At 50.4% G+C, this 21,109-nt stretch overlaps 1 protein-coding gene and 1 non-coding gene across 2 annotated transcripts in view; both read right to left on the minus strand.

The window, feature by feature from the left end:
* Positions 1 to 3,446: 3,446 nt before the first annotated feature.
* The window catches only part of ELAPOR1 (endosome-lysosome associated apoptosis and autophagy regulator 1), a 61,613-nt gene continuing 43,950 nt past the window's right edge, over positions 3,447 to 21,109 (minus strand). The window contains exons 9-22 of the mRNA XM_054565012.1: positions 19,130 to 19,307; positions 18,292 to 18,420; positions 17,799 to 17,889; positions 16,025 to 16,130; positions 15,617 to 15,754; positions 14,595 to 14,858; positions 13,135 to 13,308; positions 10,509 to 10,689; positions 10,111 to 10,207; positions 9,517 to 9,618; positions 8,292 to 8,418; positions 8,036 to 8,214; positions 7,360 to 7,525; positions 3,447 to 6,257 (exon numbers count right to left, since the gene is read on the minus strand). Of these exons, the coding sequence (XP_054420987.1) occupies positions 6,189 to 6,257; positions 7,360 to 7,525; positions 8,036 to 8,214; positions 8,292 to 8,418; positions 9,517 to 9,618; positions 10,111 to 10,207; positions 10,509 to 10,689; positions 13,135 to 13,308; positions 14,595 to 14,858; positions 15,617 to 15,754; positions 16,025 to 16,130; positions 17,799 to 17,889; positions 18,292 to 18,420; positions 19,130 to 19,307 (2,001 nt within the window). The 3' untranslated portion in view covers positions 3,447 to 6,188. The remainder of the gene's footprint in view (positions 6,258 to 7,359; positions 7,526 to 8,035; positions 8,215 to 8,291; positions 8,419 to 9,516; positions 9,619 to 10,110; positions 10,208 to 10,508; positions 10,690 to 13,134; positions 13,309 to 14,594; positions 14,859 to 15,616; positions 15,755 to 16,024; positions 16,131 to 17,798; positions 17,890 to 18,291; positions 18,421 to 19,129; positions 19,308 to 21,109) is intronic.
* On the minus strand, positions 12,746 to 12,852 carry LOC129063974 (U6 spliceosomal RNA). Its single transcript, XR_008528407.1, has one exon. It is a non-coding gene; the product is annotated as a U6 spliceosomal RNA (small nuclear RNA).

Here is a 21,109-nt window from a genome sequence, read left to right on the forward strand (position 1 = left end):
CGGCTGTGTTGGAGGCGGGGCCGCAGTGAGGAAGGTGGGGTGCGCGGGCGTGGGTTTCTAGGGCTGCGTCTCGGGCTGTCCCAGCTCCGGCCTTGTCGCCCTCTCGTGCTCTCCCCAGCCCTGCCCCTCTCTGTGGGGCTCTCATTACCCCGTGAAGGTGAGTGTCCTAGTTCCCTCCTTACGTTAAAGGACATACCTCAGGCTAGGCAGAGGCCTGACAACGAGGTCGCTGTCTTGGAAGCTGGCGCCTCCAGTAGATGCCAGTTTCCGGCTCACAAGCTTGGGTCCTAAGAATGGATCCTCTCCCGGAACCTCTGCTGTTTTCTCCATCTTGAGACAAGAGTGTGGCTACGTTTCTTAGTCCCAGGGTTACTTCCACTCTCATGATTCCTACTCTCTCTGCCTTAGAATCTTTAGAACCAGCAGAGGGTGAGTGAAATGCAACCATACATTGATATTTCTCTCCCTCTCTTCCTCTCTTCCCCCTCTAAAGAATAAAAATAAATAAAATCTTAAAAAAAAGATTATTTATTTTTAGAGAGAGGGGAAGGGAGACGGAAAGACAGGAAGAAAAATACTGATGTGTGGTTGCCTGTCACACCCCCAACTGGGGACCTGGCCCACACCCCAGGCACAGGCCCTGACTGGGAATTGAACCTGTGACTCTGGTTCTCAGGCCGGCGCTCAACCCACTGAGCCACACCAGCCCTCGCTCTCTGGTTGCTTCTTGTATGCACCCTGACCAGAGATCGGGCCTGGTACTCTGGCGTTTTGGGACGACATTCTGACCAATTGAGCTTACCCAGCCAGGCTGAATGTTTATCTCCACAGGGCCTAGTGCCGTTCCTGACACAAGGGAGATGCTTATTACATCCCCATTGGGTGAGTGACTTCCAGAGAGCAGGCTTAATGCAGGTTCAGGGAACAGAATCAGAGGTGAGCAACAGCCTTGGAGGCCCTAGGTAACGGGTGGGCAGCCCCGGGAGGAATGAGTACCTGCAGGGGGGGAGGGGAGCAAGTGAAAGAAGGGTGGAGAACCCAGCCACAGACGCCACCGCCACAGTGCGTGTTCCCCAGTTCAGAGCTGGCTGGTGTGGGAGGGTTCTCTCTGGTCTCCCTTGAGCACCTCTTTGCTGTTTTTGTTCCGGATTTGGAATAGGATTTCTCAGTGTTCAACAAACAAGCCCTAACCTCTCAGTCCCCTGCTGGAAGCCTTCAGTGATGACCTGTTGCTCTCAGGAGAACGTTCAAACAGCTCGCAAAGCCCTTCATGATCTGCCCCCTAACATGTTCCCTCTCACTCCTTTCTGAGCTACTTCTGGCTCCCCTCCCTTGCCTCTGAGCCTTTGTACAAGCTACTTCTGCCTGGAACTCTCTTTCCCTCGCCTTTTCCTCCAAACTGGCTAATTCCTTCTTCCTCCAGGGAAGTCTTCTCTGATACTCCCTTTACCCTTCCCCGCAGACTGGCTCTAGGTTTTCACAGTACAGTGGCATTTATCCTACTGTTTTAGGAGGAACTGACAAACCAACCCCTAGTTCTTGGCCTCTCACTCCCTTCTATCAGAGAGATACAGTAACAAGAGAAGTGGATGCTGCTGTCCTTGGGCAACCAAGGAAGAACCATTTAAAAATAACCTGGGTCAGGGAAAGCTGCCAGGAAGTGGGTGGCTTTGATCCTGCCTCTTTCTCTGTTACCATTGGAGTAAGATGTCAATTATCCTACCACACTATTCAGGGAATTGTACTTTTTGTGGGATTGTTAATTTCAGCACTAAAATGAAATTATTTATATTCCAGACTCACCTTGAATAGCTCAGTTACCCATAAGGTTTTGGATATGCAGTCTTCCATCAACTTCTATATCTCTGCAATAGCCATTGTTGCTCTGTGATTCTCAATCAATTAAACATCTTTAAGTTTTAGACCAAGTCATGGGTACCTTCTTGCCTGGTCACCTGACAATGCGTTTCACTTCTTTGTCAGTGATTGGGAAGCCCTTAAAATCACTCACACATTCCCTCCCCACACTTTCAAGCTGGGTCATGTCTGCTTCTTGTTCGATGCATTGAAACACTGCACACTATATGGTTGAATTCATACAAATTAACTGCACTATGCCCATATAAGTGTTTCTTCCCTCTTGTATCCCCAGTGGGTGAGCAGAAAAAGATTTCAGTGAGGTGACTTTGAAGACGGGGCAGGGGTCTGTCAGGTAAAACCGAAGAGGAGGAGCAGAGGCATGTGCCAGGCAGCGAGATGTGAAACAGCTTATGACTGAGGGACAGTCAGAAGTTCAGAGAGGTTAGAGTGTAAGGATGGGCTCTTCAGGACCTCACATGCCACCTGACTAAATCTGGAGGTGCAGCTTCCTTATCTATTATAATGGGCATAGTGCCCGCCTCCAGCGCTGTTGTGAGAACTCAGTGGGCGGTGCTGTGGAAGCGCTCATTCCAGGTCCTGGCTGGTGTGGCTCAGTGGATTGAGTGCCATCCTTCACACCAAAGACTTGTCTGTTTGATTCCCAGTCAGGGAACATGCCTGGGTCACAAGCCAGGGCCCCAGGAGGGGGCGCACAAGAGGCAACCACCCGTTGATGCTTCTCTCCCTCTCCCTCCCTCCCCCTTTCTCTAAAAATAAAATATTTTTTAAAAAATAGAGGCATAGTCAATGAGATAACAAACAGGTGTACAAGTAAATGTGAAAAAATTAAAAAAGAAAAGCACTCAGTTCCGGCTTGACACACAGCGATGCCGCGCTAATGGCATCCTTGCCTACTTTCCTTCTTAAGAGGAAGGTAAATATCATCCCTGCTTATAGACATCACCCTGTAAGCAGCGGTGATATTTAAAACGTTAACCATCAGTACAGCTCAGGTACCACCCAGTCAAAACAGATGTGGGTCACCTCCAACAGCTGAGGGAATTCTTTCGAGATTAAGGATGAGGGAAAACACTGATGCAGGAAAACGCAGCTACCTGGGAAGTGGCTCTTGACATCCATCGCCTGGGATTCTATCCACATCTAGTCTGTCATAACCCACCTCGAACCCGAACAAGCTACGTTTACTTGTACTTGTGGGCACTTTGTTACGTGGCTAGCCTCAGTGCCGCCTGCGAGGAAGCGCAACTGGGAGGGAAGGGAACCACCATGATACTGTTTCATGTGTTCTCTCGTTTGAACCTCCTTAGTCTTGGGAGGTGAGGCATCGGCAGTTGCATTTCGTATTGGGAAAACTGAGGCTTTGGTTGTCGCTGATTCCTTGACAGGCGCGAAGAGGCTGCGAGCCCGGGGCCATGTTACTCCACAGTATGCTCTTTTCTCTGTTGCCCCTGGAATCCTCCCCAGCAGTTAAGCTTCAAGGACATTTGCCATTTCCCACCCACCCAGCCATCCAACCCAGGTTCAAGAAAAACAACTCGAAAGGTATGGTTTTATTTCACAGAAAAAAAGTGACATGCAATACCCATCCCCTAACAAACTACAAACTCTAGGAATATAGAGTAAAAAAAGGAAATCCAACCAGTCTTGATGAGACAAAAATTTGGTTTCACAAAGCTGAAAAAATTCATTACAAAGTCTCTGTTGTATAAATATAGTCAGTCTTATCTTTAATGTAGAGTCAGACCAAAAAAAAAAAAAAAAAAAAAAAAGGTTTTGTTGGCATAAGAAATCCCCTGGTCCTTGAATATGCTACAATCTTCATTTGTACTCCCAGCCAAATGCAGGTGACATCTACGTGATGAGAGTTACTTGTGGGTCCTAAGACTTTAGATAACTAAATGGAGTTTAAATATTCCCTCCCCTGGCCCCACACTCCCTCCCCCGATAGCCTGTGCAAACCACTGCAGCCGTAGCGTAAGGGCAGAAGGCTTTTCCCACGTACCATCTGACATGTCTGTTCTCAAGCTGACTGGTGATGGAGACACACCTCTGTGTGTATACTGAAATCTATTGAATTGTATATTTTAATTGAGGGAATTATATGGTATTTGAACTACGGCTTAAAAGAGCTATTAAAAAATATCTAACATGGTCTAAGTTGCCAGGAGAGCAACAGGTAACTGAGTAGCAGGACTCAGGAGCTCCTGCAGGACACAGGGAAGATCCACAGGAGTCAGTACATGAAGGGACAGGAAAAAGGGCGGTATTTAAAGCCTTGTGACTAAATCGTTACCCCCAGGATTGAGTCTGGGGGTACTCAGTTTCAAGATGTCAGAATAAAGAAGTCAACAGGGTTATGTACTTTCCCTACTGCTTCTAGAATAGTCTAAGGCTGGTCAGTGGCCTTTGTCACAATAGCAAGTTATTCATCGGGCAGGCAGACACCCAGGGTGTTGCTGAGGCTGCAGAAAAGCTGGGGCCAGAGCTCAGGAGCTGGCTGTCTGCATCCTTTTGGAGAAGTTCCGGCATCGCCACCGTGTCCGAGAGCCTGGCTCCCACAAGGGGAGGGAGAATTTGGGTACCCAAAGAGATACTTCTAGATTTTTTGAATCAAAGGGACGGCCTGCCTTCAGTAATGCTGCTGCTGGCCCAAAGTCCCAGCAGGGTTTCAGTTCTCACCCTGTGATAAGACCATTTCTGGGACAGCAATGGCTAATAAGACCAGCCAACCATTTTGTGGCAGGCAAACCACTTAGAAATGTCCTCTTCGTTCTCTACCTTCCATCTGGTCACCAATGGCCACTCAAGAAAGGAGATGGGCACAAGCCATGGGCACCTGGGCCCTTGACCAAGGGATGGTCATCCTTGCCTGATAGAGTGGCAGAATTGTCAGTAGTAGGCACAAAAGGGAAATTTAAACTCATTCGCTCTGGTTTTGCCATTCTAGTTAAAGTTCATCGATTATAGTCGGTATAAAAGTGGAGAAAAGGACACGGAGGGTACTTGCTTTACTCACCTTTCTAAAGGGACGCTGCCCGAAAGTGGGGTCAGAAGTCTGTTTCGCTTTTCGGCACACGAAGAAAAAGAACAGGAAAAAGGGAAGGACAGGGGCTTGGACGCATGACGTGTGCCAGCTTGGTGAACGCCTCGTTCAGCTCCCCTCGCAGTTTCCTCCTCAAAGACTGACCTGGCTCTTTCACTGGGGTTTGGGCCTAGGAGTCAGTTCCCTTTCTGGCCTGCCTTGAAGTTGTTTATTCTGTGGCGAAGTGGGAGAGTCAGCTTGTAAGCAGACATTGCCACCTCAGGTCCCTTCCACTGTGGGCTGGGTCCCTCAGTGTGGCCCCATTAAATATGTGGCCTCCTTGTGTTCCTTCAAAATATGATACCCCTGTTGCATGATATGGCCCAAGCCTCTAGGAATGGGGCACCCAAGGATGGGGAATTGTCCCCACGGGCAGGGTTTGTCATCTTTGTGGGTAAAGCGAAATAAAAACATCTGGGTTTGGGGCTTACCTAGTTATCTTTAGGGTCATGGAGAGATAGTGAGAGATCCTTTTTTTTTTTTTTTTTTTTTTTTTTTCCCATGGGGAGAGTAGATCCACTAGGGCTTTGGGCATTTTCTCAGTGAACTTTTTCCTTTGGCTCCAGTGAGAATATTTGTCTTTTACTTAAGAAAAGAGAATTAAGTATCTAGTTTAAAGAACAAAACAAAACCTTCCTTATTGCCTCTGTCTGTGCTCATCAAGCCTCTTCGTACCCAGGCCTCACCCCCCTGGGCCCTCAGCCTGTCCACTACACTCAGTCTGAGCTGTGGATCCAAGAGATATGAATCCAGGCGACCACGAAGACGGTCCATCAGGGACACCAGCACCCTCGTCACCAGCCTCTCTCCTAAAGACAGCACGAGCTGAGGGCATGCGATCAGGGAAACTCCCAGCTGCTCCTGCCCTTAAATAAGAGGGCAGAGGAATCTTCTTCGGTTTCTGTACTTAAGAAGAGAGAAGTCTTTTCATTCCAAGGCTATAAGAATTATGAGCAGATGAAGAGCTCTGGCAGCTGGACCATTTTGGGAAAAAGCAAGCAAGGAAGTGATATACAAACAAAGTGTGGGTATATTTGGCAGGTTTGAGGCAAGCAGAAAGGAGGATTTGGGTATTCTATAAAAAAACAAAAGATCTAAAATTCACACTTCTTCTGATAAGGCCACAATGAAGAGATTCCCAGCAGTGGGTGTTGCAGGAAGCTGGCACCCAAAACTCCACAGGCTTGCAAGGTGGTGTGCCGAGGGAGGGGCAGGGCCGCGCCTCTCACAGGTCCACGTCGGGGCCCCCTGAGGATGTCTTCAGTGGCACCGAGTCAAACCCATCAGGAGTCCTCTGAAAGAGAGATGGTGACAGGAGCTGGCTGCTGCACAGGGGCACGTTTGGGGAACAAAGGAGAGAAATGGAAAATAGGTGACAGAAGGAACCCTTATGGAATTCCCGCGTTCAGTGGCTTTGTGGAAACATAGAGATAAGATACCCTCTATTCTTCTTGCTCCCTGCTGTCAGCCAGAGGATAAGGAAAATCTTTAAAACCCTCGGCTTTGCACCTTTGCTGAAACTCCAGAAGGACTCAAGGGTCCCAGGGTAAATTGCTCTCCCATCAGTTTAAAAAACATCAAGATCTGAGAAGGCCAAGGGAGTCGCCCCGGTAGGTCAGCACAGAGGGAATGAGAGCCGGCCGTCTCAACACCCACCTCCTTTCTTTCCTCACTGTCCCTCCTGTCCTCCGCTTCTGCTTGCACCCTCCCTGCCCACGCCCGTTCGGATGAGTTGGTTCAGGGCACCGGTGAGGTGTGGGTGTTGGCCGAGGGGGGCTGTAGAGGCCTGTGGCCCTGGAGGAGGTGCGGGGATGCGCGCTGCTGGCCTCACGCCCAGCGACAGTGCTGTCTGTCTGGCATTTACGAGCTTCAGACTCACTCAGCCACCCACGCAAAGCCAACGCTCCCCGCTCAGAATTGCTCAGTGCTGAACAGCTCAGACTTAGTCATGACTCAGCCCCCAAGGGACCGGGGCCAAACATCTGGGGGCCAGCACCCCCCACTGGCCAGAGGAGAGCCTCACTTCTATCTGAAGTTGATCCTAGACATCACCTCTTCCCCTCCCTCCAAAAGAAAAAAAGGGGGGAAATGATTCTTACAACGTGGATGGTTCAACACTCCTTCTGGAAGTTAAAAGGCCCAAACAGTTCATCAACTGGAGTGCATGTTGGGAGAGAAGGAGCCTGGTCAAGAGCAGCCTCGGGCCCCAGGGAAAAGAGGACTGGTGTGAAAATACAGAAGGCGGAAGCCAGGGTTTTCAGGGTGGGGGGAGAGAATAGCACAGCAGCTGGGGAGCAAAGCAGTGGGCCCGGGGCAAAGTGGGGCCATTCAGTGTCTAGGACTGGTGTCTTCTCCGGCCCTCCAGGCTGACCTCAGTGCACTGGCCAGCTCCCTACCTTGGAGGTAAATGATTTGATCTTCCCAAAGAGGGACTTCTTGCTGGTGAAGATGAGGTCATCCTCCACGTCCTCGCCTTCCATGATGGCGCAGCTGTCAGCTGCTGGCAGGTCATAGTCCTTAAGGGAAGCGTTCATCACCAGCTTGGAGTACTTGTACTCTAGTCTGTGAAACAGGGATGAGAAAAACAAGACCCCGAAATGTAGAGTAGGCGGAGGAAGGGAGAGAAGGTAGGCTCTAGACAGACATTCCCAGACCATGGGTAAGGAACCCCGAGCCAGCGAAGCGCTGTGGGGCTGGGCACATAGCTAGGCAACCCTGGATCCCCGGTCAGCGATCTTTCTTCCTTCAAGCTGGCTGTTTCTTTGATTTCAAAGCTTAATATAAATATTGGCATCAAACTCTTTTTTATTATTAATAACAAATTAAGGATACTCTTTGCTTTCCTTTCGAGAACCTAACAGCCATTTGTAGACGGCCATGTGGTACCGTCCCTGTTCAGGAGTCAGGACAACCAACGCATACGCTGTAAGTAACTCAGCAAGTCTCTGACCAGAGTCACAGGGTCTGTGGTCAGCTCCAGAAAAAAGCCCAATGAATGTACCCTCTCAGATGATCCGGCTCAGTGATGCAACCCTGTCCACCCCCAAGCTCCAACGCCCCATCATCATGTACTTTTGATTCTTTTTCCAAAAGTAGCAGGTCAAGACGGTGAGCAGGATGGCAGTACAGGTGCCCGCAGAGATGCCCACTTTCAGCCAGAAATCTATTGTTTTGCAGATGGTGACTCTCGGTTCAGGCAGGGAAATGCCATTCATGCATAGCTTCGGTTCTCGCCACACGTAGGTAGTTTTCTGTTGGGGAGAAAAACAAGGGACTCGCATGTCACTTTCCCTTCTCTCCTGGGAAGTCTCCAAGCAGAGAAACCTACCTGGACCCCAGCCACGCAGCTGCTGATGATAGCATGGTAGTCGGCGGCCGAGCAGAGCGGGCAAGCAGCCGCACTCTCCCACAGGAAGTGAAAGTTGCAGCCATCACAGGTCCCACCGGAGCACGTGCTAGACAGCGAAAAGGAGACTTCAGCTCACTCGCTGGACAGGCGGGGAAGATCTGCTTGGAGTCCTTTCACCTCATAGCCTCATCCATCCTCTCCCTGACAAACTGTTAGCTCCTCCACCAGCATCCTTCCAGCGAGTCCTTAATTCAGTTTCGTGCGCTAATTTCCCTGAGGGCAAGCGGCATTCCCAGCCTCCACCGGGTTCTGCACCCCACGTTTGTTTCTGCCGACATCCGAGGAGCGCCAACACAGGGCGTTTAGGCTCTAGCACGCTGCCCCAGCCAACCCCCAGAGGCTCCTGTTCTCCCCGTGGACCTGCGACATTTTGCAGAGGTCACTTTGATGCCGCTTCCTGGTGGTGGGGTTAAAGAATGGACATTAGGTCATGGGTTATCTATTATTTCCTTTCCTGTGATGGTGACATCAAGAAGAGTGGTCTCACACTACTGAGTCCAATGTCCTGCTTTGCCCCCTATCTTCCTGGTCACTTGTTTAGGAGAAGCATTTCCTAAACCACCTTCCTGGAGGCATTAGTGCCCCCTTGAGATGTTAATTGGTGCTATGTGGACAAAAGGGAGGGGGTGGAGGGGTGCTGTGATCAGGTAAGTTTGGAAATTCTCAATTTGCTGCACTCAGCTGTTAAACTCAGAATTGGAACTTTCAGCTGTGGAGACATTTCTTGGATTCCCTAAACCTTTATTAATCCTGATTATAGCAGGCGCACGCCAAGCATCATGAGGTGTCCTCAAGTCTCATTGTCTCTTTTAAATCTCACAAGAACCCCCTGAGGGAAGTTATTAGTATTCCCATGTTATAAAAAAGGAAAAAGGCCCCCTGGGGAGGAGATGCGTCACATCCGTCTCTCAGCCAGCTGCGCTGCTATGCAGCGGCCCCCATAACAGTCTGGGAATGTGATGGCAGCTTTGACTCTTCCTTCTGCCCCATTCTTGACATGGAGATTGAGGGTTTGGAGCATGACCATATCCCCAAGGGCCCAATAGTGAAACTCAAGACTGTTCTCTCGCGCGCACTTTTTCAGTAATCCTTGGCTCCTGGGATGGAGCAAGTCCAAGGAGGGGTGACTGTGTAATCCCTTTACCTGGGCAGTGACAGGCTCCCAGGGGCAGGTTTCAGCGGACTGCACCTGACTCGGATGGTGGTAGATCTCCCAGAACTGCAGGACTGGGTCACCTCGTTGGACCTGCGGTGGAAGCCAGCCCCCATGAGGGAATAAGTCTCTCGCTTGTGCCATTGGAGAGACACTAAGTGAAGTCAACATGGAACAGGTCCCTTGCTGGGGAAGTCAGGACTTGGGCTACGGCCCGACACACAAGGAGTGTCTAGGCCTTGGTTTATCCTTGGGGAGGTGGGGATGAGGAAGATCCGGTCGAGGGGAGGTGCAGCGGTCTAGAGAAGGTGAGCGTGTGCGTAACACCGGAGTGTCCTTCGGAGGAAAGAGAAGCCTGCAGATCGCCCCACAGTTCTCCCTGCCTCCACTGCAGACCTGCCCCAGGAACACCCAAGAAGCTGGGATCAGGGACCCCTCAGCCTTCAGCTATCATTGCTGGGCAGACCTGCTAGACCTTGGACATGTTCTGGCTTCATAAATACTAAGAGCTAAAGAACGGGGGTGCAGCAGAAATTGTGAGGAGCCCCGAGTTTCACTTGCATCGGCCTGGCCTCACACCTTCACCTGTAAAAGAAGATCACGTCCGGTATTCCCGAGGGCTCCGGGGGGAAGAGTTCAGCTGGGGAGGCGATGCCATCCAGAGTCATATCTGTCGTCACCCCTGCCAAATCAGAGGTCCTAATTAGTTCTCACTAGTAGCGCTGGCTGGCAACGACTTCAGCTCTTTTAGCACCTGTCCGTATCCAACCTCCCTTCACCTCGTCACATGCCCTCGCGGCTCCTGAAAGGGCGAGCCGCAGGTTTGCCAGAGGTCCCCGGGCACTTGATACCCCAGGGTGGAGGGGAAAGCAGGCCAGGCAGCTGGGCGCCTCCTTTGGGACCCCTCACCTCAGAGCCCAGCGGCCCCACTCTCGCATCCCCGCACGCATACTCGCCCAGACTGGAGCGGCCAGGTCACTCACCGATGAGTTGATCGGCGAGGCTGACAGGCTGCAAGGACACGCCAGCCTTGTAGCCTGTCACCTCTGGGGGAATGATGAGCACCTGGCAGACGTAGGCTGTGATGGATTTGGAGAACTCTGACTCATCCTCAGGAACCCGGAGGTCAGTGACATTGTTGGTGCACACGGACATTTTCTTACCCTGGGCAGGGGGTGCAGGTGGGGCGGGGGGAGAGAAATAGGAAGGAGTGAATGGTCACAGGGCGCCCAAAAGGGAACAGTTTTTTTTAATATATAAGTAAAATTTAAAATTTTTAGCCTTCTAATGGTATGTTGCAGTGGAATAATCCATCCCAGATCTAATTATAAGCAACTTTAAAAAAAGCTAAAAATAAGGCTTAGGTGTCCTAGTTTCTGGAACTCTGGCCCAGGGGAGCCCAGTCTTTTTGTTTCATTGGAGTCCTGTGGGGACCCTACCTGTGCAGGCCTGCAATGGCAGCAGCTGATTGGGAGATCTAGTCTACCAGTTAAGGGCCTTCCTTATTGTAGTCAGTTTTCCAGACAGACCCTGAAATACGTGACTGATCCCATGAGAGTGTTGAACATCTGACCTGGTTCACATTCCTTCTCTGTGTCCCGCTTGGTGTGGCGATTCCACTATGCTTGTCTCAGAAGCACTTTCCAGACAGACACTTCCAGGGGTTAAAACAGACAGACCCCAACACTAGCCTTCCCTGCCTTGAGATGGGACATCGTAGGGCTAATTGGAACCTTTTCTATTTTTAAAAAATCGTCAAGAGAAGACAGCTGGCTTCTCCTTCAGTTTTTAGCAACCCTCATTGTATAGGAAATCTGGAAAATGGTATGAGTTGAGATTCTTTCCTTGAGATTTTGAAATAGAGAACATATTGGGATATTGTTCCCTCAAATATAGTAAATTTATGAAATACCAATATATAACTTGTTTGCAAATATCAAATCATTTGTTCAATATTTTAAATTTAAGTAGATTAAGCATTTAGAATGTAGGGTTTTCAATATTATACATTTTATTACAAATTGAGCTAAGTTGCTAAATCTAATATCTCAGTTTATTTTCTAGGTTGTAAGAAATAGAGATGAGAGCAGAAAGAAACCTCAAATTATAATAAAACACAGTAACACTATCTTTGAACTGAGGGTCTGGAGTGTGACAGCACACAGTGAGCATTTCCGGAAAGAATAAAGGAGCAAACAAAAAATGAGACAAATTCCAAATTCCTCATCGTCATCTCTCCCAATGAAGCTTTTGCTCTGTGGGGCTTTAATTAGTCTCGTTTCCTGAGTTATCACTGTCACTTCTGAGGCTTCAACTTCTTCAAAAACTTTTAAAAACAAAATAAGACATCCATCTCTAACCTTTCACAGATTACTCTGTTTCTTGACATGTCCCCTTATAAACACAATTCAGCTCCTTTTTTGTACGCTGCAGAATATGGGTAGAAACCACGCGGCGTCAGTGGGGGCAAAGCTGTACCTCCACACACGGTCCCAAACGAAATGCTCAAGATGATCTTTATTTTGTAACATCGGAAACTAGTTTTCCAACTGCAGACCCTGGCTTGTTTGTAATTCAGTCAAGTGCTATAGAGGTGTGATTGCCTGTTTCTGCCTTCGGGTTTTGGATAAAAGTATTTGCAGCAGCATGAAATGACTGGTGGTCACAGTCTCCCCTTAGCACATTAGTAACGGCTTTCATGTCACTTTCTTTTCTGCTGTCAGCAAAGGTATACATGTAGATGAACTAAGAATAGTTTATTTTATCTGCTTTCTAGGAAACAAATGACACATACCATGATTATTGAAAACTGCTTTCTTAAGGAAAAAAAAAATCTTCCTCCTTCATAGTTTCTTTTTTTTTTTTTTGGCTATTATTTTTGTTTATTTTTTAGTATTTGTATTGATGATGCACCCACATTTTAATTGCTTTTTTTTTTTCTTTCTGGTTGCATATTATGACAAAATATGCTTTAGTGAAGACAACAAAACAACTTGTTGGCCACTTGTCCTTACTTCTACCCCAACTACAAGAGTGGATCCCAATGCCTTTATCTTAACATCATTACCTCTTCATATGGGACTCACCAGAGGATGGACTAGCTAATGTGCTGTCTAGACCCATCTCATGCCTGGTTCCTAACGGACTATGCCAGGGGGTGACACAGGTTAGGTGTGGGTACTGGAGGTGGGATCCTGAGTGGTCCACCTACAATCTACTCAAAAATATGGAACGCTTCACGAATTTGCGTGTCATCCATGCGCAGGGGCCATGCTAATCTTCTCTGTATCGTTCCAATTTTAGTATATGTGCTGCCGAAGCGAGCACCATAGTTTTTAATATGCTCATTTTGAGGGAATGAAGGTCAGGGAGGAGTAAATGGACGCCTTATTTAAGACACTTTCATTTTCCGAAGTTTTTAAAATCCAGATGACTTAATTTTAAAGGAGGGAGTACTCAAAGAAAATAATAGTCATTGTGAAACCTTTCACCTCCTCAGTCCCCTGCTGCCTGGAAGTGAGCTAGCTAGCTCTTCTGTGTCCATCTCTGGCCACCGAGCCACTGGGAACCTCTTTCCGTTCTCACACAATCAGCATTTGCACACTTTACCTGGTTTCCACAGAGACTGAAGGTAAAGTGATGGAAATATTTGAGCCCTTTGGAAGTGAAGCTCGGCCCTCCGGCCAGGGAGACGGTGTCTGCCAGGGCGGAGAAGTTGTAGTCCAAAGTCCTGCTCGGAGTGCTGATTGAGAAGGTGCAGTCGTTGTAGCACAGAGAGTGGATCTGAGGGGACAGGGGTCGTCAGGCCAGCTGCCGGGGCAGGGCCTTCGAGGGGACTGCAGCGGAGACCCAGCCTGGTCCAGCCCAAGGAGGGTAAAAGAAGAGAGAGTAAGGATTGCAGGTGGATCCTTACTTTAGGCATTAAAAGAAGTGAAACAGTGGGCTGGTGGCGCATCTGTGCATCTTGCCATTCAATTATTGGCACATATATGATGTACAAACCCAAACCTGTTATTTTTCAATAAGCAGTTGGCTCAGACTCTAGAGCCTCGTCCCTAGGCTTAGATTATAGACCTCTCTCAAAGCACAAAATAGCCCTTCTTACTTTCAAGCGGGAGATGACGAGGTGCTAACTGGACGAAGGGCGTCCGGGATGGCAGGAGAGAAACTACAAGCCTTGACCCTCCTCTCATTTCCAACTCACAGACCCCTGCTTTCTCCTTCCCAGGGTCCATGTAGGACACTGAACTTCAGAGGGGGCTTCATTCCCCAGGAACCCTTCGTTGCCTCATTTTCGAGTCCTCAGGCAGCCGCTGCCTTACACAGCTGTCGTCCCCTCCTGCAGCAGCAGGGGGAGCCCCAGGAGAAGCTTGTGGCCAAAGTCCAGGGTGCCTCAGAAAGACTGGCAGGGGTCTGTACAGTTGTTGCAATTACTGAGCAGTGAAACTGAGCAGTGTTTGCAGACTATAAATGCCTTTCAGGTGTATGTCCATGCGGTTGTGATGGGTAAAATACAAATGCACTCAAAAGCATTAATGACTGCTAAAGAGCTTTTGGTAATAGTACCCTTTTAGAGTCATACAGTACATGGCCAATAGCAGTTTTTCCACTTCACAAGAAACCACAGGGATGAAAGACAGCACCACCAAGTAACTGTACATCCCAGCAAAGGTGGGTTACCTTCCCAAAGGAGAGGGTCAAACTCCCACGATAGAGGGCTGGAGTGAAGCAGGTCTGAGTTTGAGCCACAGGTCCCACTATTTCTCCCCTTCAGGTCTCTGCACGGATGCCATAGCCCTCTGGACCAGGCGGTCACAGATCTCCCTTACCCATCCCCGGGCGACGAGACCTGCCCATGACTGAGGCCTAGACCCTGCAAATCAACTGCTCCAGGTAAGAACTTGCCATCCACGGTCCCAGCCTGGGTGGGTGCCCTCCAGGACTTCACCCTGGGCGTTTGCTATGGGGAGCACCTGGGGATCGGCCCCTCAAGACCCCCCTCTAGGACCTGCACGCTCTGAGCGGTCCCTCCAGAGGCCGGGTTAGGATGTGCGACACACTGCTGGCACCTTGTTGCTCTTGGTCCCTGGACCGCAGCGCGTGCAGGCCTGGGCTCCATAGGGCTGGTGGGCTTTCAGGATGGTGTCAGGGGGGCAGGAGTGGCAGGTCCCTGAGTCCCGGTCAATGTAGTTGCCAGCAGGACAGGAGGTGCAGGAGGAGCCCATGTCAGAGGCTTCCAGGGCGCAGGGCCGGCAGTAGGAAGCCACCCCATTCATGACGTTGGTGACATTGATGGAATAGATCTTGGCGACATCATTGGTATACTTTCTGCCCTGGAAACAAGGAAATGAGAGAGGGCAGGGGCCTGAGACGCCAGCTGCAATTGCGTTCTCTGGAAATAGTCAGTTACTGCTCAATCTTTTTTATCCTGTAATACTTGAGAAAAACCTGATGGGCATCCTGTTCTCTTTACTCACGGAACAGAAGTGCTCTACGTACACTTTGTGTCATTTTAAAACAAATGCGAACCATTTTAAATGATGTATGAAACTATTAAGTGCCATGGGGGAAGTATGTTGTAGATACTGTTACATGAAAAAAACAGGTCTTTTCCTTGTGAAAGGAAAAAAGTATTTGTAGGGTGTCTCCTGGATAGGAGACACTCAGATGTTAACTGGGGTATGTCTGGGGAGTAGGATTATGCATGATTTACTTCTTTTTGCTTCTTTCTACCCTCCGAGTTTTCTGCAATTAACCTGCATCACTTTGAGTTAAGAAAATAAAACCAGAGTTGTTATTATTAAAAACAATAGCAGAAATGTACAAGGTGTACCAGGTGAGGCGACCGTGCATGTCCTCAGGGGGCTGCTGAGGAGAGACAGGTAACTGCAGGATCTCACCTGGAAGTCCTTTGGACAAGGTTAGTTGCTTCTCGGGGGGTGGAACAGGCAGTTCCCTGTGCGACTCCTTAAGATCCTTCTAACCCTTGGATTCTGAATGGCACAGTCCGACTTAAACTAGTGCTGGGAGTCCTCCTGGGCTCAGGGGTCTCTTCTCGGGGCCAGAAACCCGAGGAAGGGGAGGAGCTTACCACCTCATGGAAGGTGGTTCTCTGGAAGGCCCAGGTGAAGGTCATGGTAGCATTCTTCTCGATGATGTAGGTAAACGACTGCTTGCCTTTGGAGCCTTTCCATGTCTCCACGGGAGTGTTGGCCCTAGAATTCGCACCCTGAACCCAAGAGAGACGAGTGAGGAAGGCACGATGGCCAGGTGGCTCGTGGGGAAGAGGGCAGTCATAGCGCTGCCACCCTGGGGTCGTGGCAGCTGGCCGGACCCACGTTAAACTGGGAGGTCCCTGGCAGGCAGTCTGCGCTTTCCTCTGTGAAATCACTACGGACAGGGGTGTCCGTTATGTTGATACACCGAAGGGGCCGAGGGGGCCAGCCCTCCCAGTAGCCCGCTCCGGGAGCCCCACCGCAGGCAAAGAAGGGAGACATACCACCATGAAGTAGAGCTGGCAGTCCACAGAGCAGATGATCTCGAAGACGAATGTGATCCTGGCCACCTCTTTATTCTCTGTGTCTGCCATCACTGACTGCAGAGGTCTGTGGGTCGGAAGTTAAAGGTCAGTTCCAGAGGCCAGGCAGTGCTTACTGAAGAGCCCAGAGCACAGCAGAGGGCCTGCCGGGGCACAGGATTAAGTTCTGAGTATGTAAAGAGAGAACGGGCGAAGTCCGGTTCTGCCTCCTTAGCTGCGTGACCTTGACGTAGCCAAACTGTAGTGTTCTCATCTTTAAAATGGACATAATAATATCTTTCTTATTCGCCTCTCACCATTGTGGTAAGTTCCAACAGCACAGCAGATGGGGAAGTGCTGTGTGAGATACAGCCTCTCAAGCAGAGTGTGGTCCCCAGACCAGCGGCATCGCTGTCACCTAGAGCTTATTAGACATTTGGAACCGCAGTCCCCTCCCCAGATCCCCTGACTCAGAATCTGCACATTAACATGATTCCGAGGGATGCATATGGACATTAAAGTTGAGAAGCACCTCTATCATAAGATGTAAATTGTCTACTTTCCCTTAGCAGTTCACTCTCTGGGATAGTGGGAGCTTTGCCAGGGTTGAAGGAGGAGATATTTCAACTTGTAATCTCTTCAGCCAAGGTCTCAGGCTGGTCCTTCCTTCGGGGAAGAGAGAGCCAGGCACAAAGCCAGGGGCGTGGAGGAGGGTGGGGAGGGGGGGAGTGAGTGCGTGAGGTGTAGAAGCCTTTACTATGGTGATCATATTTGCAAGTTGGAAAGTACTTTTGGGAACTTTACCCCCCAAAAGCCTAAAAATGTTCTTACATATCAAACACGGGCTATATCTCTCAGCCTTGAGTAATGTAAATTAAGGGAAGGGAAATTAATACCATCCAGGCCACTGCCACGGACCGAGCACCGCACTGGGGATGGGCAGGAGGGAGCTGAAGGAGGGACTGGAGGAGCCAAATGGCAACAGGAAGCCCATTCAGTGGCTCCCCCTCAATTTTAAGTGCTCACGGGCAGAAGAGTTTGCTTTCGCTTTAGGAATCTGTGTATGGCTTTTTTCTGGCTTTAGCTGTCTCTTGAATTCTGAGGACCTCCCAGTTCGAGCTTCCGCCTACACAGCTGTGCTAGCGAATGGACCGGGAGAGTCACCTCAGTGTGAGCTAGCCCACATTCACAGACCGCCGGGCCCTCTCGTCTTAGAGACCCCGAGCCGAAAGCCGACAGGGGCACCGTGGCTTTGCCAGTCCACGAGGCCAGCAGGTGGCAGAGCTCAAGCCCTGCGTTCCAGTCTGGTGCTCATCCCATCGTACCACACTGTCTGTAGTATTTTTATTTTTAATGGCAAGCAAATTGTTTATTGTCCTAGATCTTCTTGGAATAAGGGGATAAATGTGGCAGTAAGAATAGTCCCTCCCAATTATCTTGCCCCAGATAAAGATGAACTGTCTACAGGGACTTCTAACCCTATTCAAAAAACAATTTTTTAAATCTTATCTGATGCTCTGAGGAGGAAAAGTATAAGTAGTATGTGGCCAAGTAATGGAAGACGCTAGAAGGGATGGGAGAGCGGTAGGTAGTTTGCATGGGCAGCGTTGAGGCCGCTGTCCTGCCAGACTGTGCTCCCTCTGTCTGAACCGATGCGTCAGCATGCCAGAGCCCTCCCCCTACCACGTTCCAAGGTATGCGGGACGTGGACACGGCCAAGGCAGCACCGGCTTCCCTTTGGCTTTGTATTCCTCACCTAAATCCTGGCACAACCAGAGTCAGAATCATGAAGTCATTGTCTGAGGCTCCAACAGCTGTGTAAATGTGATCGCCAGCCACCTCCCAGCCTGGGAAAGGAAAGCAGAGAGTCAGCACCCCAGTGGGGTCTGGTGCAGGGCAAACTTGCGCCCCTATGACACTCTGGAAGAGTGGCAATACTGTCCTCTGAGGCGCCCAAAACCACTGACAGATGCAGACCACGTCACGCCTACCCCGCCACTTTGGTCAAAGACTCTGGTGCTCTCCGAGCAAGGCCTCTGGGACATGTGCTGGCTGCTTCTAGTTCAGTTTCTGTCCCTGAGACTGAGATGTGGCAGAACATTTGCCCATGAGGAGTGGAACTTTCCAGGCAACATGTGGCCTGCTTAGCTCATTTTTTCTCCAGACGTCACCAGTATGCAAACATGGTGTTGGAAGGGCCCTGCGGGTATACGGGGAGCTGAGCACATGGGCGGGGGAGAGGCCCTTACCCGTCATGCCCTTGTACTCAAAGTTGATCCCACTGAGAACAGTCGTTTCCATGTTCGCGGGCAGCGTGTTCCACCATTTGTATTCAAATCCCACAACAGGCTCCGTGCCAGCTGGGCAGTGGCTACAATCTGGGGGGACCACAAGATCCACACATTCAGCAAGAAGGCTGCAGCCACCCTGACTGGAGCTGCTGTCACACAGACAAGTGGCAGCAGTCGTGGGCAGCCAGACAAGGGTGGTGCTGAGCACCACTGCCCAGTTATATGAAGTTGGCCAAAAATGTCCCGGCAATGCATTTAACAAACATAAGCAGAAAAGACCAACCCTTCCTTCCCCTGTTCCAGCTATCCGCCTTGCCCACCCAGGTTTTCCTTTCGAAATGTACACATATCTTCTAGTCTGGTCCATATAGTCCATGTTATTTGTCGCCTTCTGGGCAGTAAATGCATTCACATGAATAGGTACTCAAATTCCCCTCCCTGCTCTCTGCAGCAGGGCCTGGACGTCCCTAAGTGTCAAACTGTACACCTCAGCTCGCCAAGCCTTCTGGTTAGCACCCCTGCCACATGGCGGAAGCCTAGGCGGTGAGGGCAGGGTACCTGCAGGCCTGAGTCACTGACGCAGGCAGAATGAGAGGAGCAGGCAGTTCTCCCATGTGACTGCGACTCATGGACAGCGCCACCCTGACTGCTCTTCTCCCGAACTTAGTCCTCAGGGGTGCCTGGCCCTCCCTGCCTCCCTCGGAAGGGCAGCCGACCGCCCTGAGTGCCCTGGCAGCCGGCTCTTGCGGGTGACATGGGGATGGGGGAGCTGCAGGTAGCGGGCGGGAAGGGTTACCAGAGCCGTTGGAGTACGACCCATAAGGGCAGGGCTCGCAGGTGCTGTTGCTGGTTTTGAAGAAGCCTGGGTTGCAGGGTGGGCAGCGGGTCTTCACGCCAGAGGCAGGCAGCTTCACGGCGCCCTCGAGGTCCTCGCTACAGATTTTCGGGTGGGCCCATTTGTACATGAGCTGTGTCTGCAGGGATGGAGCAAGAACGGCTCACCCTGTGCGCAGCCTGGCACATCTTTAGGAAAATGTACCTTGCGGATGGGGAGGTTCTGGGCTATGGCAAAAGCTCCACCAGGTGGGGATCTTTGTTTCGTTGATGTATCTCAAGCATGTGGCCCCGTGTCTGGCACACGGTTGTGCTCAGTAAATGCACGTTGAGTGCGTGCTGCCTGGATGAAGAGGGACACACCTAATGAGGACTTGTGTGACGCAGATGGGGGCACCCGTTGTCTCCAGAGAGAGCTCTGACTCCAATGTGGAATCTTACTACTACCGAGGTCACAGAAACAGCGGCTGGTACAGTCCCAGCGCGCCAAAGGCGTGGAATGGAGGCGGCCTACACGACCCCTGGGGAACGAGGGAGTGGCTGAGGTGTCCCAATTTGTCTTCTGGGTATTTTCTTTGCTCTTTCATTTATTCTGTAGACAGCTATTGAAAGCTGGTACTTGTGTGTGCCAGAGCTGGTGGCTCAGAAGTGAGTGGGAGAGACGTGGCCCTCGCCCCGCAGGAGCTCACCATCGAGCGAGGGCGGCGTCACCAACTCAGTAGTGATGGGCCACCGGTTGTGGGGGGGGGGTATGGGCGCTGTGCTCTGGGACGTTGAGGAAGGACTATGTTGGTCAAACGGTACAAACTTGCAGTTACAAGACCATTAAGTTCTGGGATGTCATGTGCAGCACGGTGATTACCGTTCATGATGATGTATTATATGCTTGGGAGCCTCTAAGAGTGTAGATCTTAAATGTTCTCACCATAGAAAAGAAATGGTAATTATGTGATGTGATAGAGGTGTTAGCTAACACTACACTGGTAATCATTTTGCAGTAATGTAAGTGTGTCAAATCAACATGCTGTACACCTTAAACTTACACAGTGTTATATGGCAGTTATGTCTCAGTAATGCTGGGCAAGGCAAGGGGAGGGAAAGAGGAACAGTGGTCAAGTCGCAGACAGGCGGAGCAGCAGACTATGGACCTAGAAGGCCTTGGCCTGAGTGGGAGGGGAGGGAGTGGAGCAGAAGGGAGCAAAGACAGCCACCTTGGGCCACAGCATGTGCCCAGAGAGAAGAGGACTGTCCTCATGTGATCAGTGAGTCAACCAAGTCCAAGAAAATGACAGTCTTTACAAGGTCACACAGAACACCAGACACTACAGAACTGAGTCTGAGGCGCAGGTGATAAGCTATATAGCCATTCTCACTTGGCTGCTGGGGAAAGAGATGCTGCTCCAAATGTGAGGGCCGGGGCGGGGGCTGGGGAATGAGAGATGGCTGTGAAAAGTGATCACTGCTAAGGGCCAGCCTTTGTCCTGTGCTCAGTTAGCAGAAGAATTCAGCCAGCGAGCCTGCAAAGGCTGATGCATGCTAATAGCCAAGCTTCTGCTCAGTGCTGAATGCGGGTGTCTTGGCCCCTAATTTTCTCTTCTGGAGAAGCCCTGCTTCAGAGATGCAGACAGTTCACCCGTGTCCGACCTAAGACAGACCCTCCCACGCGTGCCCCTGAGCCCCGTCCCTGCTCGCTGACTGCTGGCCCTGGTACTCCCCAGGCACAAGCCTGCCTCCTCCGCCGCACTGTGCCCTCCGCCTGGACAGTGCGACGGCTGCCCCTCACCCATTCAGGTCTCTGCTCAGATGTCACCTCCTCCGAGAGGTTGTCCCTCCCCTCTCTAAAGTAGCCTCTCCACCCTCTGTCACTCTCTCTCTCCAGATCCTGTTTTATTTTTAATCCCTACCACTTATCACCATCGGATACATCACGCTCCCATTTGTT

This window comes from Pteronotus mesoamericanus, unplaced genomic scaffold, assembly GCF_021234165.1.
Source record: "Pteronotus mesoamericanus isolate MK-2021 breed Mesoamerican mustached bat unplaced genomic scaffold, CSHL_Meso_final scaffold_99, whole genome shotgun sequence".
Classification (NCBI taxonomy): Eukaryota; Metazoa; Chordata; class Mammalia; order Chiroptera; family Mormoopidae; genus Pteronotus; species Pteronotus mesoamericanus.